This window comes from Acanthopagrus latus, chromosome 24 (genome assembly GCF_904848185.1).
Source record: "Acanthopagrus latus isolate v.2019 chromosome 24, fAcaLat1.1, whole genome shotgun sequence".
Classification (NCBI taxonomy): domain Eukaryota; kingdom Metazoa; phylum Chordata; class Actinopteri; order Spariformes; family Sparidae; genus Acanthopagrus; species Acanthopagrus latus.
The window spans coordinates 2,428,563-2,443,694 of record NC_051062.1 but is presented as its reverse complement, the minus strand read 5'-3'; the positions used below and the strand labels follow the sequence as shown (position 1 = coordinate 2,443,694).

The 15,132-nt window shown below is 44.7% G+C and overlaps 1 protein-coding gene and 1 long non-coding RNA gene across 24 annotated transcripts in view; one reads left to right on the top strand and one right to left on the bottom strand.

The window, feature by feature from the left end:
* Positions 1 to 15,132, bottom strand: part of LOC119015172 (protein FAM184A-like) — a 60,396-nt gene that overhangs the window by 21,292 nt on the left and 23,972 nt on the right. For 9 of the 23 annotated variants that reach the window (XM_037090879.1, XM_037090883.1, XM_037090886.1 and 6 more), the window contains exons 15-22: positions 12,477 to 12,591; positions 10,902 to 10,999; positions 8,821 to 8,974; positions 8,070 to 8,197; positions 7,773 to 7,957; positions 7,015 to 7,161; positions 6,688 to 6,805; positions 6,365 to 6,469 (exon numbers count right to left, since the gene is read on the bottom strand). In XM_037090879.1, coding sequence (XP_036946774.1) covers positions 6,365 to 6,469; positions 6,688 to 6,805; positions 7,015 to 7,161; positions 7,773 to 7,957; positions 8,070 to 8,197; positions 8,821 to 8,974; positions 10,902 to 10,999; positions 12,477 to 12,591 — 1,050 coding nt within the window. Of the gene's footprint in view, positions 1 to 1,026; positions 1,367 to 3,273; positions 3,376 to 5,023; positions 5,143 to 5,873; positions 5,947 to 6,364; positions 6,470 to 6,687; positions 6,806 to 7,014; positions 7,162 to 7,772; positions 7,958 to 8,069; positions 8,198 to 8,820; positions 8,975 to 10,901; positions 11,000 to 12,476; positions 12,592 to 15,132 lie in introns of those variants that run through there. The other 14 variants (XM_037090871.1, XM_037090873.1, XM_037090872.1 and 11 more) reach the window with 8 other exon arrangements.
* On the top strand, positions 10,020 to 12,064 carry LOC119015178. Its single transcript, XR_005073213.1, has 3 exons — positions 10,020 to 10,142; positions 10,712 to 10,867; positions 11,854 to 12,064. It is a non-coding gene; the product is annotated as an uncharacterized LOC119015178 (long non-coding RNA).

Below are 15,132 nucleotides of genomic sequence, written 5' to 3'. Positions count from 1 at the left end.
CTGTAGTTTGTCGGACTGTAGAGGCCAGAATCAGCGGCGAGCTCTGTCCTTGTTCCTCACATACGTGACTGAATGCGTGTATTTACACTGCTGATGGGTCACAGCATGAAAAGACTAAAGGCGAATATCAAGGCAAAAATTCACTTTGTCCTGGCTGAACTTTCAAAGCACTTCTAGTCAAATGACAGCTTGTAAGACACATGTTGATGTTTGAAAAAAAAAAAAAAAAAGTTTACTCTTAATCTACAGTTAATTACTGGTGCTCACACCTTACACTCACTGCAACACTGTTTGTGACTTCTTTGTATGAGCTTCAAAGACATTAGGAGGGACATTAGTGTTTTAGGGGGAGTTTTGGCCAGCATTTCTATTGGTTTTGACACATGATTATATTCAAATTAATTGTTGAGATCCGGGAAAAAAACTTACATGAAGTGTAACGATTCAAAAATCCAGTGAAATGTGCTTTCAGTTGTGATAGTCAAAATCAAAAGCAGGATCGGCATGTCGGCAGACTAAGTTGTAATATGTCATATGCAGTGTTTCTGACAGTAGTGCAATGTCTCTTCAGAACAGGTCCGCTGTTTGGACTCTGGTACAAGTGGCTTTCGCGAGAACTGCTCATTCAAACCACCTCGCACTCGACACTGCACCTCCATGGGTCCTAAGCAACACACCTGCCGAGTGTGAAGAGGATCAGATGAACGACTGTCGTGAAACCCGAAGGACTGATAGGATTGATCTATGATCATGTTACAACAGAGAATTGCCAATATTTCCATCAATGCCTGCTGACTTTAAAAAAAAAAACAAAAAAAACTTGAAGATTACTCTAAGTACACATCATCGTATTCAAAGTGAAGCTCTCCAATACCTCAGTGTCATGGCTAACATTTACCGCCCGCTACCACAGTTTTAGAGCTCATACAAATGTCGCGCTTAGCACAGCTGCAGATAGTATCAATGAAGAGATAAATGACTGTCGGCCAACGTGTGTGTGTGTGTGTGTGTGTGTGTTCACCTCACCTCCTGGTGCCACACCACTCATCGTGCTCATCATGTATGGAAGCCCTAAGGTTGCAATCACACTGGAATCTCAGTCCTGCACATGACTGGTGGAATGCTGTGATAAGCAGCGGATGTTAATTAATGCCGTCCGAATGATTTTCGAGACGTGCTGTCCAACTTTAGCTCTCTGTCCCATCACTTCATTTTTTTTTTAAAGAATTGGGGGGGGGGGGGGTTTGCCAGTCAGAAAGAGAAGTACTGGGAGTAAAGCTCCTCTTCTTTTGCAACGCATTCTTTGCCTTTTCCTGCCTCCACACCCCTCGAGTCGGATGGTGTCGTGGCGTTGGCTTCAGGAAGGCTGAAGGAGAAGAAGAAGAACAGACGCGTTCAACTAATGACAAGGCAGAAACGGAGGTACACTCACAGTCTGACATATGTTTACAGCCGACACTACTAGAGCCAGGGTGTCAACACTGTCATCAGTGTTCGCAATCAGTGCCAAGTGAAGCTGCTGGGGTGTCCACAGTCCAGGTTTTCAAACACATCCAAGGGTATTCTATGTACAGGGCACATGCAATGGGGGAGCTTGGGATCAGCAACATTTCGAGGCAGCTGGATTCGCCAGATCGCACGATCACGTGATCTTTCGAATCCATCCTGCCAGGCTTCAAGCTGTGCACTGTGAAAACACAGCAGGCGGACAATCAGCATCCAATGAGGAACCACTAGCAGCTACAGGAGTGCTTTAGACATGATGACCAGCGAGAGAAGGGGGTCTAACTTTGAAAACAATAATGGCAGCTCCTCATGATGTTAGCGTGGATGCTATAGCATCAGTTCTGTAAGAAGTGGGGAGTTGATGTCATTGTAAGTAAGTAAGTGAGTAAAGTTTGATTTACCAGCCAGCTAAACTACTTATGATCTGCTCATTTCCAGGTCTCTGTATCAAACCATCTGATGCAACAGGTTATAGGATCAAACCCTCACCAGCAACTAGGGAACCTCCACCCATCTGTTTTCTATACCCAGCATACATTGGGCAAGAGAAGGGGTACACTGTGCATGAGTCTATCACATGTCTTACAATGTTTAAGTCAATGAACACATATCTTTATATGAATGCAATCATCATCACGATATATAGTCCACAGTACTATTTGGTTACAGGTTGTTTTTACTTTTAACTGGAGGAACTTGACCTCCCTCTGGTTGCACAGCGGGACTACCAGGGGTGTGTGATGTAGGGGACAGCTGAGAACAGGCAGGCATGTACTCATACTGAACATTACAGGAAAACTACCCACATGGTAGGTTGGTAGATATCGTCACAATCTGATGACGGTACTGTGTCATTTTCTTAGCATATTGTTATCTCAAGCCGCTAATCTAACTGTAACTGTTGCCCCCAGAGTTGACAGACGATGGGTTCAGACACTGAACAAATGTAGACTGACCTTTCACACGCACACGTTCACACATGCAGCTAATTAAGAGTTTAAGCGGACATGTAAAAAAGTTCTATGAAGATCTTTGTGGCCTGAGCATGTCCTCGCCAGAAGAGGATCAACTACTGGAGATTGCAAACGACGGTGGCCTTAAAAGTGTGTCTGAGTCAACCGCAAATCTGCCGGCGTTTTGGATTCAAATCAAGGCAGAGTATCCAGAGATCACCACAAAAGCAAAGAAAACACTGGTTCCTATCTTTGTTCTGCTCTCATAGCAACCAAGACAAAGTTACGGAGCACACTGGACATAAGGAACACACTGCGGGTGGCACTGTCTCCCATCGGGTGGGACTGTCTCATTGCCGAGGAACAAGCTTAGGGCTCCCACTGATTCTGCATTATTACTGAGTGACATTTTTATGCACTTTGGGTTTGTTATTATTCTCATTATATAATTTTATTTTGTTTTCTACGTAGCCCCCCCCCCATTGCCGGTCCGTGAAATAATGTCTGACGTGAAAATAGTTGGCGAAAAAAGGTTGGGAACCGCTGTTTTAGACACTTAGTGACACATCGTTTCATTTTATCAGAAGTGATGGCTTGTAAGATAATCAACTCTGTTCATTTTACACAATATAAGAATAAATTGTTGTCTACTACTTTCATGCTACTGAAAACTGATAAAGACAAACAAAACGTATGTTTAAATGAGAAAACAGTTTTCTCCTCTCAGTTCAAAATAATACGCGCACACACACAGACACACGACAAAAGTCAAACACTAAAGAAAAAACATGTAGAATGATTTTTTGGAACAAACATTCAGATTTGTCTTTGTTGTGCGCCCTCCAGCGGCAGACCTCTCAGTGTTCTCGTCAGCTCTCCTTCATCTCTTCTCTACTGGTTGTCCGCCGCCTTTTCTCTGGTAGAATGAAAGCACAAAAGCCTTATCTTACAAGTTTCACATTTGCAGCAGTCACTTTTAAGTTCCTGCGATGCTTTAAAGTCAGTCCTCGTTTTTTTTCTTTGCTTTTCTCAGAGCTTGAAGTCCCGTTGAGACTGATTAGAGAGTGCGCAGTTACAGAGTTGGCTCCGTTTAAGAAGCGAGGCAGACAGAGAGGACAGCGAGGACCGACAGAAGATTGTGTCTCAGATTTTGTGATAGTTCCATGATTGGAAAATGGAAAGTGAGATGTTAAAGTGGATGGATGGATCAAAAAGGGATTATATCTCTGCTGACCCTGAACTAATAGAGGAGGACCAGAAGCATTATGTGTGATGAATAGATCCGTTTCGTGCCCAAATTAAAATATAAATCCTTTAAAGCCTTTTAATCCTCGGTGGCGCACAGGATTGAGTTTTGTCTCACACTCTACCAAAAGGTGTGATCAAATCAAATTAAAAAAATAACACAAATACAGATAAAATATCGTATTTTGAAGAACTGCAGCTAACGAAAGACTGTCCACTGTCCCACATCGCATTTGCTGTGTCCCACTTCAGGGTCTGCGTCCTTTGAAGGACCCGGACTTTGCGGTCGGAGAGACCTTGTTAACCTTGTGTCAATCACTGTTAAATGGGACGGTCTAGCCTTTGGAGCACTTCCTCTTTGCGTCACCAGATGTTTTACCCTTACCTCACGATTTCTGCCGCCCAGGCCCGCGAAAGTAACGATCTACGCCACACGATGTTGCCATTTTCTCTCTTTCTTTCTTTTTTTTCAGGCGTGCAAAGAATATTGGGATATGTGAGGCCACGAAGGATCATAGAGGTGCATCCTCCAAAAAGAGGGAAAGAAGGAGCATTTGTGGGCTGCATTTGGAGGAGCCTCTATATTGGGACAGCCTTCGCGCGGCATAGTGACGTAATTGGCCTTCAAATGCGGCCTCTTAAGGATGCAGACCCTGAACTGAGACACAGCAATTCACTATTCAACTCCACTTCAGGCTGTGGCTGACAGTACACGTACATCATTTGTCCACGGAATGGTGATTTAAATTTGGGGACAGCGACATTGCGACAGCTAAGCTTGAGGGTTCGATGAGCTGAGCAATGAACAGTGTTCACATGTAAGAAACGTATGGGATGGTGATGACTGTTAAGACTGTAAGTTAAACGCTCTGGTGCTGCTAAGGAAGCGGCGTTATTGCTTGTGAAAAACTTAAGATTTTGATCCCAAAACCTAGAAAATATAAATGAATGGTCTTTTTTTTATCTTTGGGAAAGTGACAATGGTATAAGTGGGATAATGCCCTCAAAGGTGTCAGGGATTATCAGGGATGAATGGACTCCACAGTGATATCAGATGGTGCTGGCCTCCTGATAATGGACATTAATTAACCCTGACCGATGAAGGCTGGTTGATTTATCCATTCTCTCATGTACCTGATGAACCTGATCACTACCTCACTAGTTCACGTCTGGGGGAGAGGGGTGAGGATAAAAGGGGAGGGAAACTAAGATGTGAGGTGAGAGATAGAGACAGTGAGGGCAGCAAACATCACTCCCTGAATGAGGGTCAGTGACAGCAAGGTGAGGGCATCAGTGGCGGGACGTCACAGAGTTCTCACCTCCTAAAGCTCTGCAGGCCCTGATGCTGCACCAGGGCTTCCTGAGGATGAGGAGCATGAGGAAGAGCAAGGCTTGGCATGGGATGACGTGGAGGATGAGGAGAAGGAGGAGGAGGATGCTGAGGAAGAGGAGAAAGAGGAAGAGGGCTGAGCAGTGGCAGGGCTTTCCTGGGTCTGGGGAGGGACCTCTGGAGGGGGGAGTGAGGAGGCCCACAGCGGCCTCCTGGTCCTACCTCCTCCGCCTCCTGTCCCTCCGCTTCCTCTCCCTGACGACTCGTGGCGGGAGGCCTGATGAATCGGAGAGCTGACTGACTATTTGGAGGCGTGGAGCAGAGCACAGCTTGATATGAAAAGGTTGGTCACAAGACCAGACCATGAGCCCACTTTTGACAGAACATAAAATTGAAAATGGCTGAAAGGCTGGAGAAACACTGTGAACAGGGCGGATGAGGAGAGGGGGAGGGAGAGCAGACTGGGGAGGAACACAGGAAGGAAACAGAACACTGAGGAGAACACTCCTAACACAAATCAATTATACACCCTTATAAAATGTGGACGTGCTGATGGATGGGAGGTGTGCTGCTGTCTATCACACACACTGGCAAAGCTAGCACCGTGAGCTGCTACACTCACAAACGTCTAATCCTGCAGACGGGAGCTCAGAAGTGTGAGTGAGAAACAGCAGCAGGAGGAGGAGGTGGAGGAGGAGGAGGAAAGTGAAATCAAGGATTATTGTCTGGGAGAGGCTCCTGGGATCAAAGAGCAGGTCTGACAGCTGTGTACACACAAGCGGGATGATGAGCGGCATGCTACACACAGATCAGTCTTGATGACAAACCCACAAACTCACAATGGGAGACGCCGCGCAACGCTCACGCAAACTCTCAAGAAGGAGACGGCGGTGATTCAGGGTGCTCAAACAACTGGCGGAATTCAAGGAAAGAATTAAATAAATAAACGAGTGAACAAAATGAGGAAGCACAAAATGAAATCAAGCACATGGATGACGGATACAGCACAGTATGGTCTGGTTGTCTGCATCCTAATGATACACAGGTCCAAAGCATGCCTTCTGAACTACAAGTGTGGCGCTCAGGGTACAGTGGAGAGCGTCCACATTGTGTCGAGCACCACAAACTGATGGTCTGCGTTCATGACGCTGAGAACACAGTCCTCTCCTATGCCTGTGGTTGGATTTGGTGATGTCACCCATTGGGAGTGTTGCTATATGAAGGCCACCCAGCTCAGGGGCGGGGGGCGCCGATGATGACACAAACACCCATATGAACCTCTGCATCCAGGCCACTCACTCTGACGAGGGCTGCCGGGTGTGACTCTCACCTTGATAAGAGGGTTGATTACACCGACGTTGGCACTGGAATTGAAGACCTTGTTGAAGCCCGTCTCTCTGTTGACCAGCTCCAACTGGTAGAACTTCTTGTCATCCTACAAAAGAGACGACATGCCCCTCCTTTAGATGATCAAACTGTCACTCCCTGTATGGGAAAACAGGGTTTTAACGTACAGAGTGGCGAGTCTTTTACTGATGACACTGACACTGCTGTGCATATTTACTGGAATTGTGAGGTCAACTGCAGATCAAATTGCAATGTCAGCTGGGGGATAAGTGTAATTTGCGACCACACGACAGGCAGTCTACTCACAACCAGCTTCTTGACGAGCGCTTCCCTCTCGGTCACCATCTCTCTGAGCTCTGCGATGATATGCAGGTCCTCTGGTCGGCTTTCTCGGTTTCTTAACTTTTCCTCTGTCCCCTCCAACCTGGATACAGACAGGACATGTGGAAGGAAAAGTAGGAAGATATGTGACAAGGTAGATAACATTACAACAAAGCGTGTTAACAAAGCAAAAAGCAATTCTTTTTTGCCAGCAGACATTACAAAGAGGTGACTGCAAGACTTTTTTTTCAATTGCAGCTGCAGCTCAAAGGCGCAGCATCAGAGGCTTCATCCACCATTTGTGTGACTTACAATATTTGTAGAGCAGAGATCTTGTCTTTGAGGACCTCCTGGGCCTTGTTGAAGTCAGCCAGCATGATTTGTGTTTCTCTGTGATGGACCACAGTCAGCTCCCCCAGGTCCCTCTCGTGTCTCTTTGAAAGGTCTTGTTCGTGGGCCCTGCAGCAGAGACGGACCGCACTCATCAATAAACCATGATGCAACATCACGCCAGACCACATGTAACGACAGCATAACCTTATCTAAAGATAACATGACACAATGTAAAGACAACATAAACGCATGTAAAGATAAAATAAGCTAACATAAAGGTAACGTAAAGATTACATAACTTAATCTAGTTGACCTAAATGACTGAAAACTAAATGAAACAAACTCTTTGTTTTCATGACTAAATAAACATCTGACCTACTTTGTTTATATGTGGCGGACCCTGCCACCTGTCTCGTTTCAAACAGTGAACAGGGAACAGCTTGTTTATTCACTCTTAGAAAAAATACACAGTTCAAATTATTACCTCATGAATACTGTAAATAATAACATTCTCCAAAACTACATGGTGTCCCTTAACGTGCCCACTTATCTGTATATGCTTATTTCAATGTTTAATCTAAAACCGTCAACATCATAAACCTCCCTGCCTTTTTGTGAAATGTAATCCGGTAACATTCACTCAGGGCACTTTTTGTACAAAAACATGATTCCACACAGAGTTTAGAGAACTAAATGTGAATTGACTGTTTGTCCTCTAGCCGTCTGCTGTTTCCTACCTTATCTGATGGTTCGCTTCACTGCGCACCCGCAGCACCTCTTTCCCCTTGTGCTCCAGTTCTCTGGTCAGTGTGTCGATGGTCTCGTTCAGGGAGTGGATCTCATGGTCCAGGTCGGTGATGCGGTTGCTACGGGAACACAGCTCCGCTTGCAGCTCTGAGATACGAGCCAGGAGCTCTTGTTCCTGGAGGAAATATATGAAGAGCGAGCAAATGAACAAAACGAAGCAGGATGTTCACCGGATCACATGCAAACACAAAGAAAACAGACAGAGACACTTTGTTCACCACAGTCACCTGCTTGTGGCTGTGCTCCATCGCGTTCTCCAGTTCTCTTTTGGCGGCAGAGTTTTCTTTGAGGTGGATCTGCTTCAGATGCTCTATGGCTGTAGCATGGAGGTGATTCAGCTCTGCACGGAGAGATGCTGCAGTACACAGAGAGCAGTTAAGAGTTAAAAATGAAGTGATGAATGTCACTAGTAATGGCAATTTCCCAGACTCCCTTACAAATTGAGTGATTTTAAGAGTTGTCACATCAAGAGGAGCAAATTTATACAATATTGTACAAGTAAGGCAAAATTCTAACAGATTGGTGCCTTCTTGCAAATTTGGCACTCTGCTGACTTCATATCATCAAGGAGGCGTGGATTTCACAATGGACTGCATTATTGAAGATGGCCGCTCACGGTTTAAGTCTGTTGGGCTTGGCAACAGTTGTGTTAACCAGTTGCTTATTACGCGTCTTGAATTCTGCGTGATAATTTAGTCCCATGATCAGTTTTACACTAGAATTCAAATGTATATGCATTATCTCTTTGTTCATTGCTGCTTGTGTGTTGCCCTCCATTCTTCCAGTAGTGAAGGTGCAGAGAGGGAATGAGGATGACGGAGCAGAAACATCAACACAGTTGGTAGTAACAGTATCACCATGGGTAGGAACATCATAACTGAGCGTACGACCATCCCCGCTGTACTTTAAAACCATGCTGCAGGAAGAGAGGTTGTAAAAAATGAAGAAAAAAAAGTTTTTAATTGGATCATCATTTACCCAGCTTAGCTTTGCCCTCATCCTCCAGTTCAAAGCGAAGTGTCTGCAGCTCCTGGTCCGACTGCTGCCTCAGGATGTCTAAGGTCCTCCTGTGGGCCTCCTTCAGGGCATGAACCTCCTCCCTCTGCTCCTGCTTCAGACGCTCCTCCAGGGCCTGATGGAGGGCACCAAACACAAGAAGGAGGGAGAGGAAAGAGAGCCTTTAAATATGACAGTGATGTTGGAGCAGTCTGTGAGCTGGCTGAAGGTCAGCGCTACATGTATGAGGCTGCGCTGTTGAAAAAAGAATTGATGAGCAGAACTGAACACTCCAGATTCTACTGACTGATCATACTGGAGAAGTGAAAAAACTCATTATACTCAAAACAGACAATATGCAGATATTAATCTGCTTGTTTACGGAGCATTCTGTTGATGGACATCTTTCTCCCACAATGCACTGAGTCTAAGAAACCAAAGAGATACTCACAGCAACAAAATATTAGAACAAATACCAGATTTTGAACGCCCAAATATTACCAAAACACTAGAACAATACATTACTTTCTCTTGTCAAGTATTGAGTTTAACGGTAATATGTTTTGTATGAACAGTCTTGTTGCCATGAAGCTGCATGATGTGACCTTTGACCTCAACCAGGAGAAACTGAGGCATCAATGAAGGGACACTTCCCCTCACAGACACTTGACTGTTCCAACCATAAAATCAGCGCTAAGCTGTTACCACTCTGGATCATTTTCAATATCATTTATCAAAGAAATGGGTGAAATTAAACTGGACGAATTGTTTCATGAAGCTAGAACGTTCTAAGCTGATGTAATTGCTTTATGAATCTTTAACGTGCTGTTAAGTCAGCAGCAGGGGGAGACGGGGAGACATTACGTTCAAACTAACAGTCGGAGATCAACTGCAGCACTTGTGACACTGTTGGCTCTACTGTAGACAACAAGGGTTCACAGATAACACTGATTTCTTTCACACACGCTCTTTTGACAGTATAATTAGTTTCAGTCAGAATGTCAGTCACTTGATCTGAACTTATTTAGATTGAGTTATTTCTGTCTAGACTGTCGGTAAACATTTCTGTCCCACTTTTGTCACTTATTTCAAAATAAGCTCGCTGACGGAACAGCTGTTGCCATGTTTTAAGTGTCGTTACCGTGGTAACGGATGATCTCCTTGTCTGTGGCAAGGTTACAGGAAAAGGCGTGATGCGCTGCATTTAGGAGCTGGTTTCACCTCCACCAAATGCCTGGATCTGGTTCTGGCTGGTCCAGATCTAAACATGATAATGGATTGCACTTTCTTTCGTTAAAGCACTGGTGAGTTAAGCTAATACAATTTGCTGTGGCACATCATTTTAAAGGTGAGTTAGTTCATTCTCCATCACTCATTGTGTGTTTGTTGGAATGCTGCAAAGTTCATCTGCTAAATAACAGAGCAGCCTCCCATCATATAACTCTATGTTGTAGTTGATGGTTTCACCACTTGTATCACTGTTGATATTGCACACTGTAGCTGCAGATGAAGGTTGCAGACCGGTAGTTATCTTCTTATCATTGCTATTTGTTTTACATACTTTTTTGTTGTTGTTTGGTCATGTTGCTCTGCTATTGCTTAACAAAGTGTTTGAAGACAATATGACTCGAGAGAAATCACTCCAAGGTAATAAACACTAAATTAAACGGATGACATGTCATTTTTGTCACTCGGGGTCTTGTGCTGGGTGCCGATCCAGGCCCTCTGGAGGAGTTAACACTAGTTAGTCACATGAGATTCTGCTCTGATCCAGAGTGGTTTACCACAGGGAGGAGAGCTTAGAGATTACTTTGTAACTCCTGTGATTAAAAAGTGGATTCATCTTCACTCCTGTTTATCAACCTGACTGCAGCATTGATCGGAGAGGTGACTGGAGCTGGAGGGGACAAATAAGGGAGGCAACCAGAGTCTCTCCTGAACTTCCCTCAGAGCTTCACCTGGATTCAAACACATGGACGAACACACCCTTGCTGCTAGCCATTGCTCACTAGCTAACAGCTAATTCGCAGTTGAGTATTCTGATTGGGACGTCACAATCCTACCCTGATCTGGTGTTGTCTGGCCTCCTCCATGGTGCTCAGGGCACAGCAGTGAGCCTCCTGGAGACGATGCTCTCTCCTCTGATGTTCCCTCTGCATCTCTGCAAACACACAAACACACACACACACACACACACACACACACACACATTGAAATAACTTCTCTCAAACAGATGCCTTTCCGTTTGCTTTACAAGACGGATGACATGAACAGAATGTGACAACATGTCAGGCACTTGATTTTGATTCGCTCCAAAATAAAGTGCAAACATTTTTCCAGAACTTGATTCAACTTTCAGAATTTTCACGCGTCTTCTTATGCGTGATTTTTATTTGGCATTGTAGAACACCATTCAACATCCCGAGTCTTGTAAAATCACACCAATAACAAAACACAGGGGGAGCGCTCGTGTTCCTGCTCATCTTGAATTTATATTTCAGTGCATCACCTTTTTTTAAGGTTCCCATGAAACATCTACTGTTTGCTCTCAGAGCAGCAGGAGGAGGGCAGAAAACACAACTCCATAAAATATGCACCAGTTCCACCCAAATCAGTAAATAAAGTTGTTAAGGTTCCTTTTTTCCCCTGCAAGTTACAACATTTTTAGGTGTGTGTGTACAGTTATCTGTGTTATTATACGTCAAAATGTTTTCTATCCTTTTCCAGGAGACTTTCAGATCATGACTTCATCTCATTTTATCCTTTTGGACATTTGTGTATTGGAATTGGGGTCACGGTGACCTCGACCTCTGACCTCTGCTAACCAAATTCGACTCAATTCATTCTTGAGTTACGGTGGAGATGGTAGATGGACTAAGATTTCTGTGACGCTCTTCCAGTCTCCTGTCTGCCCAAAGTGCTTTACTACACTAGTCACATTCACACACTGGTGACCAAGGCTGCCATTCAAGGTGCCAACTTACTCATCCAGAGCAACTTGCTGTTATCTTGCAGATACTGTAATATCTTGCTCAAGGATACTTCGACATGCAACCGGGGGAGCTGGGGATTCAGACCAGCAACCCCTCCGAATGCTGAATGACCTGCTCTATCTCCTGAGCTGCAGCTGCCCCGACGTTTTACCACATTTGTAGTAATTCCCTGGAGGGTGTTCTTGAGATATCCTGTTCACACGAATGGGCTGTACGTAAGGCCGGACAGACAAACCGAGAACACGACGCCTCCGGACGTGGCTGTCACCAAGCGGAGGCATAAAAACACTAAACCATGATTTTTGTCTTCATGGTAACAAATAAAAATTGGTGTTTTTCCATCATAGTATTAGCATCGATTACGTTAGCATCTTATTCTGTGTACATGCCACAAGTAGTTTTTTTTATACCTCGTCAGAATAACCAACAGATGAATCAACAATGGAAATAATTAGCCCTTAATGTAGCACCAAGACTGATCAGTGAATTGTCACTATATGCTGTTAAATGTAGGATAAACAATACATATAATATGATCAGACATTTTGTTGAATCTTTGGGGTCAGACTGACTTCAGCTGTGGGCAATGAGCGTCAGTGTCAGCCTGCAGCTACTGCTGATGGACAGGAGCGTAGGCCAGCTTACCTTTGAGCTGTTGGCTCAGTAGCTCCCTCTCCTGGTTGAACTGAGACTGCAGCTGCTGCAGGGCCGACTGGGACTGAGACAGCTGCAGCTCCAGGGACTGCTTCAATAGAGAGATCTGTCCAGAGAGAGACAGAGACGTATAATTACTGGTGTTCCAGCTGAAGGACGCGACAGTCAGAAGAAGCACCCGGACAGGCAGACAGGGACAGGTCTTAACAACAGTAATTACATACAGTGACAATACAGTGGCTTTGTGTCTGAGCAGCGGCAACACATTCAGTGTCTTCTTTAGAGAAAGTGGTTGTTGGAAACACGCATCTTGTGGAATGTGTAATGAGGTCAACATCAACAGAAACGGCTGCTCTGTCTCTGCGTTTCCTCCCGCGTCTCGCGTTCTTTAATCCTCGGATGCAAACGGTTTGTTTTACAGACGTTCCGACTTCGGTTGAGATGCTGTGACAAACACTCAGTGGTGATATCGACACATTGGAAATAAGCCATAGTGAGCGCTCGCCGCCCGCTGTCTCAGTGAGCCGACAGCTTGTCAGACTGTCAGCGCGCAGAGCCAGATAGCATGAAGCCAAGCAGCCTACGTCTCATCAAGGCACACAAAACAGTTTTGTTTGGGGAAATATGTGAACTATCAGAGGCCTAAGTGAACTCTCTCAGCCCGACGGCTCTGGCCCTCCACATGACACTCTTCTTCGAGCTCAGCCAGTTAAATCCCCCGGCAGGATTTAGCACCGTAGGCACACTACAAAAGTGAGGGCAAGGTAAGATGGATTTAAAATGAGAGGATGAGGAGCAGGGCTGGGATGAGGTTTGCTCTGGATCTGGATTTAAACAGACAGACAGATGATATCCTCTGTCCACTATCTGTCTGCTACAGCATTTCATACTTTACATGTACAGAAATTAACCAGACGAGATTAACAAGGTAACAAGGCTTCTTGTACTTCCTGTACCTCCCTGCTTACCCTCAAATCATAGATGAGGAAAGACACATGTCGAAAGTCAACCTGACTGATGGAGAAGGTTTGGACGGTGCTGTGATACAGAAGCATCTGCTGCCGTACCACCAGACTACAGAGCAGCTTCAGCCCTCAGGCTGTGAGACAAGGACGTCACTGTGTGTTGAAATGTGGCGAAGACATCACGGCTCGGATTAAAAAAAACACTTTCTAAATATTATTCAATACACAATGTGATTTCCAGCAACGAGGAGCTCACGTGAAGCCAGAGAAGATGGTCACGGCGGAAAGAAGCTGCATAATGGCGAGTGAGATTTAAGTCCACCTCATGTGTTGACGTGTGAGCGTCTCCCTGCAGTGTGTCGGAGGAGGCTGTGAGTCTCCAGCGGTGCTGCGGCTTCAGTTGAAGCTGTAAGTGGGTCAACACGGCGCAGATGACTATAGTTCCACCTGTGTCCATTTGTCTTCATCAGCCTGAGGCAGCTGTGTCTCTATCCTTTAGATGTGTGTCTTTGTTTGAAGGGCTGTGTATACGCACAAACTCACACACACACACACGCACGCATGCATGAATATATGTATTGTGTATTTGAGTGCTGAAGGTTTCAGTCAGCCCCATGGGATCGTTAGCTAACTGTTTCTGCTGTATTCTTGCGGAAAGCTAAAGGGTTAAAGGAGCCTCCTGTTTTAGGAATAATCAAAGTTTATTCTATGCACAACTTTAAACAGAAAGCTAACAAATGTCTATTAATATAATACTTTTAACAGAGGAGTTCAGATGAATGCCTTTAAAGGAATAGTTGGACCTTTTGGAAAACACGCTTAGTTGTTTTCTTGCCGCAGCATCAAACCAAACGATGTCTGTGGCTTCAGTGTGGAGCTGGAGCCAACAGCTGGGTGGCTTAGCTTGGCACAAAGACGTTAAGTTCAGAGGCATTCTTTCAGCTGTGTTTTACTCTGAAATGACCTTCCAGGTGGAGAATAAACACACTGGACATACACACACGCACACACTGGACAGACACTAATACACAGACACAGAACACAAAAAAAAAGAATAAAGCAGCATTCAACAGAGCCCTTTGATGAGACAAGACACACACACACACACGCTCATACACACTGGCGTCACACACAGACATTCATACAGAGTGTAAGCTCCTTAGAGGTTTGCTGTGACATTGTTTGATGTTTATTTTCAGACACTTTAAAGTGCAGCATTTTGTACTGACTCACATTCACACACCAATGCTAACGGAGCTGCATTCAGATGACATCAGCTCACCGAACACGCCTTTATGACATTACTCAGTTATTAGGGCAAGATAAAGGGCCCGGCTCGGCCTAATTTTCTACTCAGTTAATCAGTTGTTTGATACAATACTGATATATTTTCTTTTTTATTATATAAGGTCAAAGGTCTTTGTTGAGGTGTTGCGTTTATGTTAATGTACATTTTCAGACAAATACAAATTGAAAATAAATACATTCAAAATATCAAATTAACCTGAATACACCGGATAATTCCTGGATCTAACCCTATATCCAGATTAGCACCATGATAACTTTTCTCCTCTGTGTGAAACAACAAAACCAGAAGATTTCCTCTGAACTGGACCTTTAACTTTTCAATGTTTAACCATAAGGGTCTCAGGCTACGGGGGGGTGAGGACGCCTTAAAACTT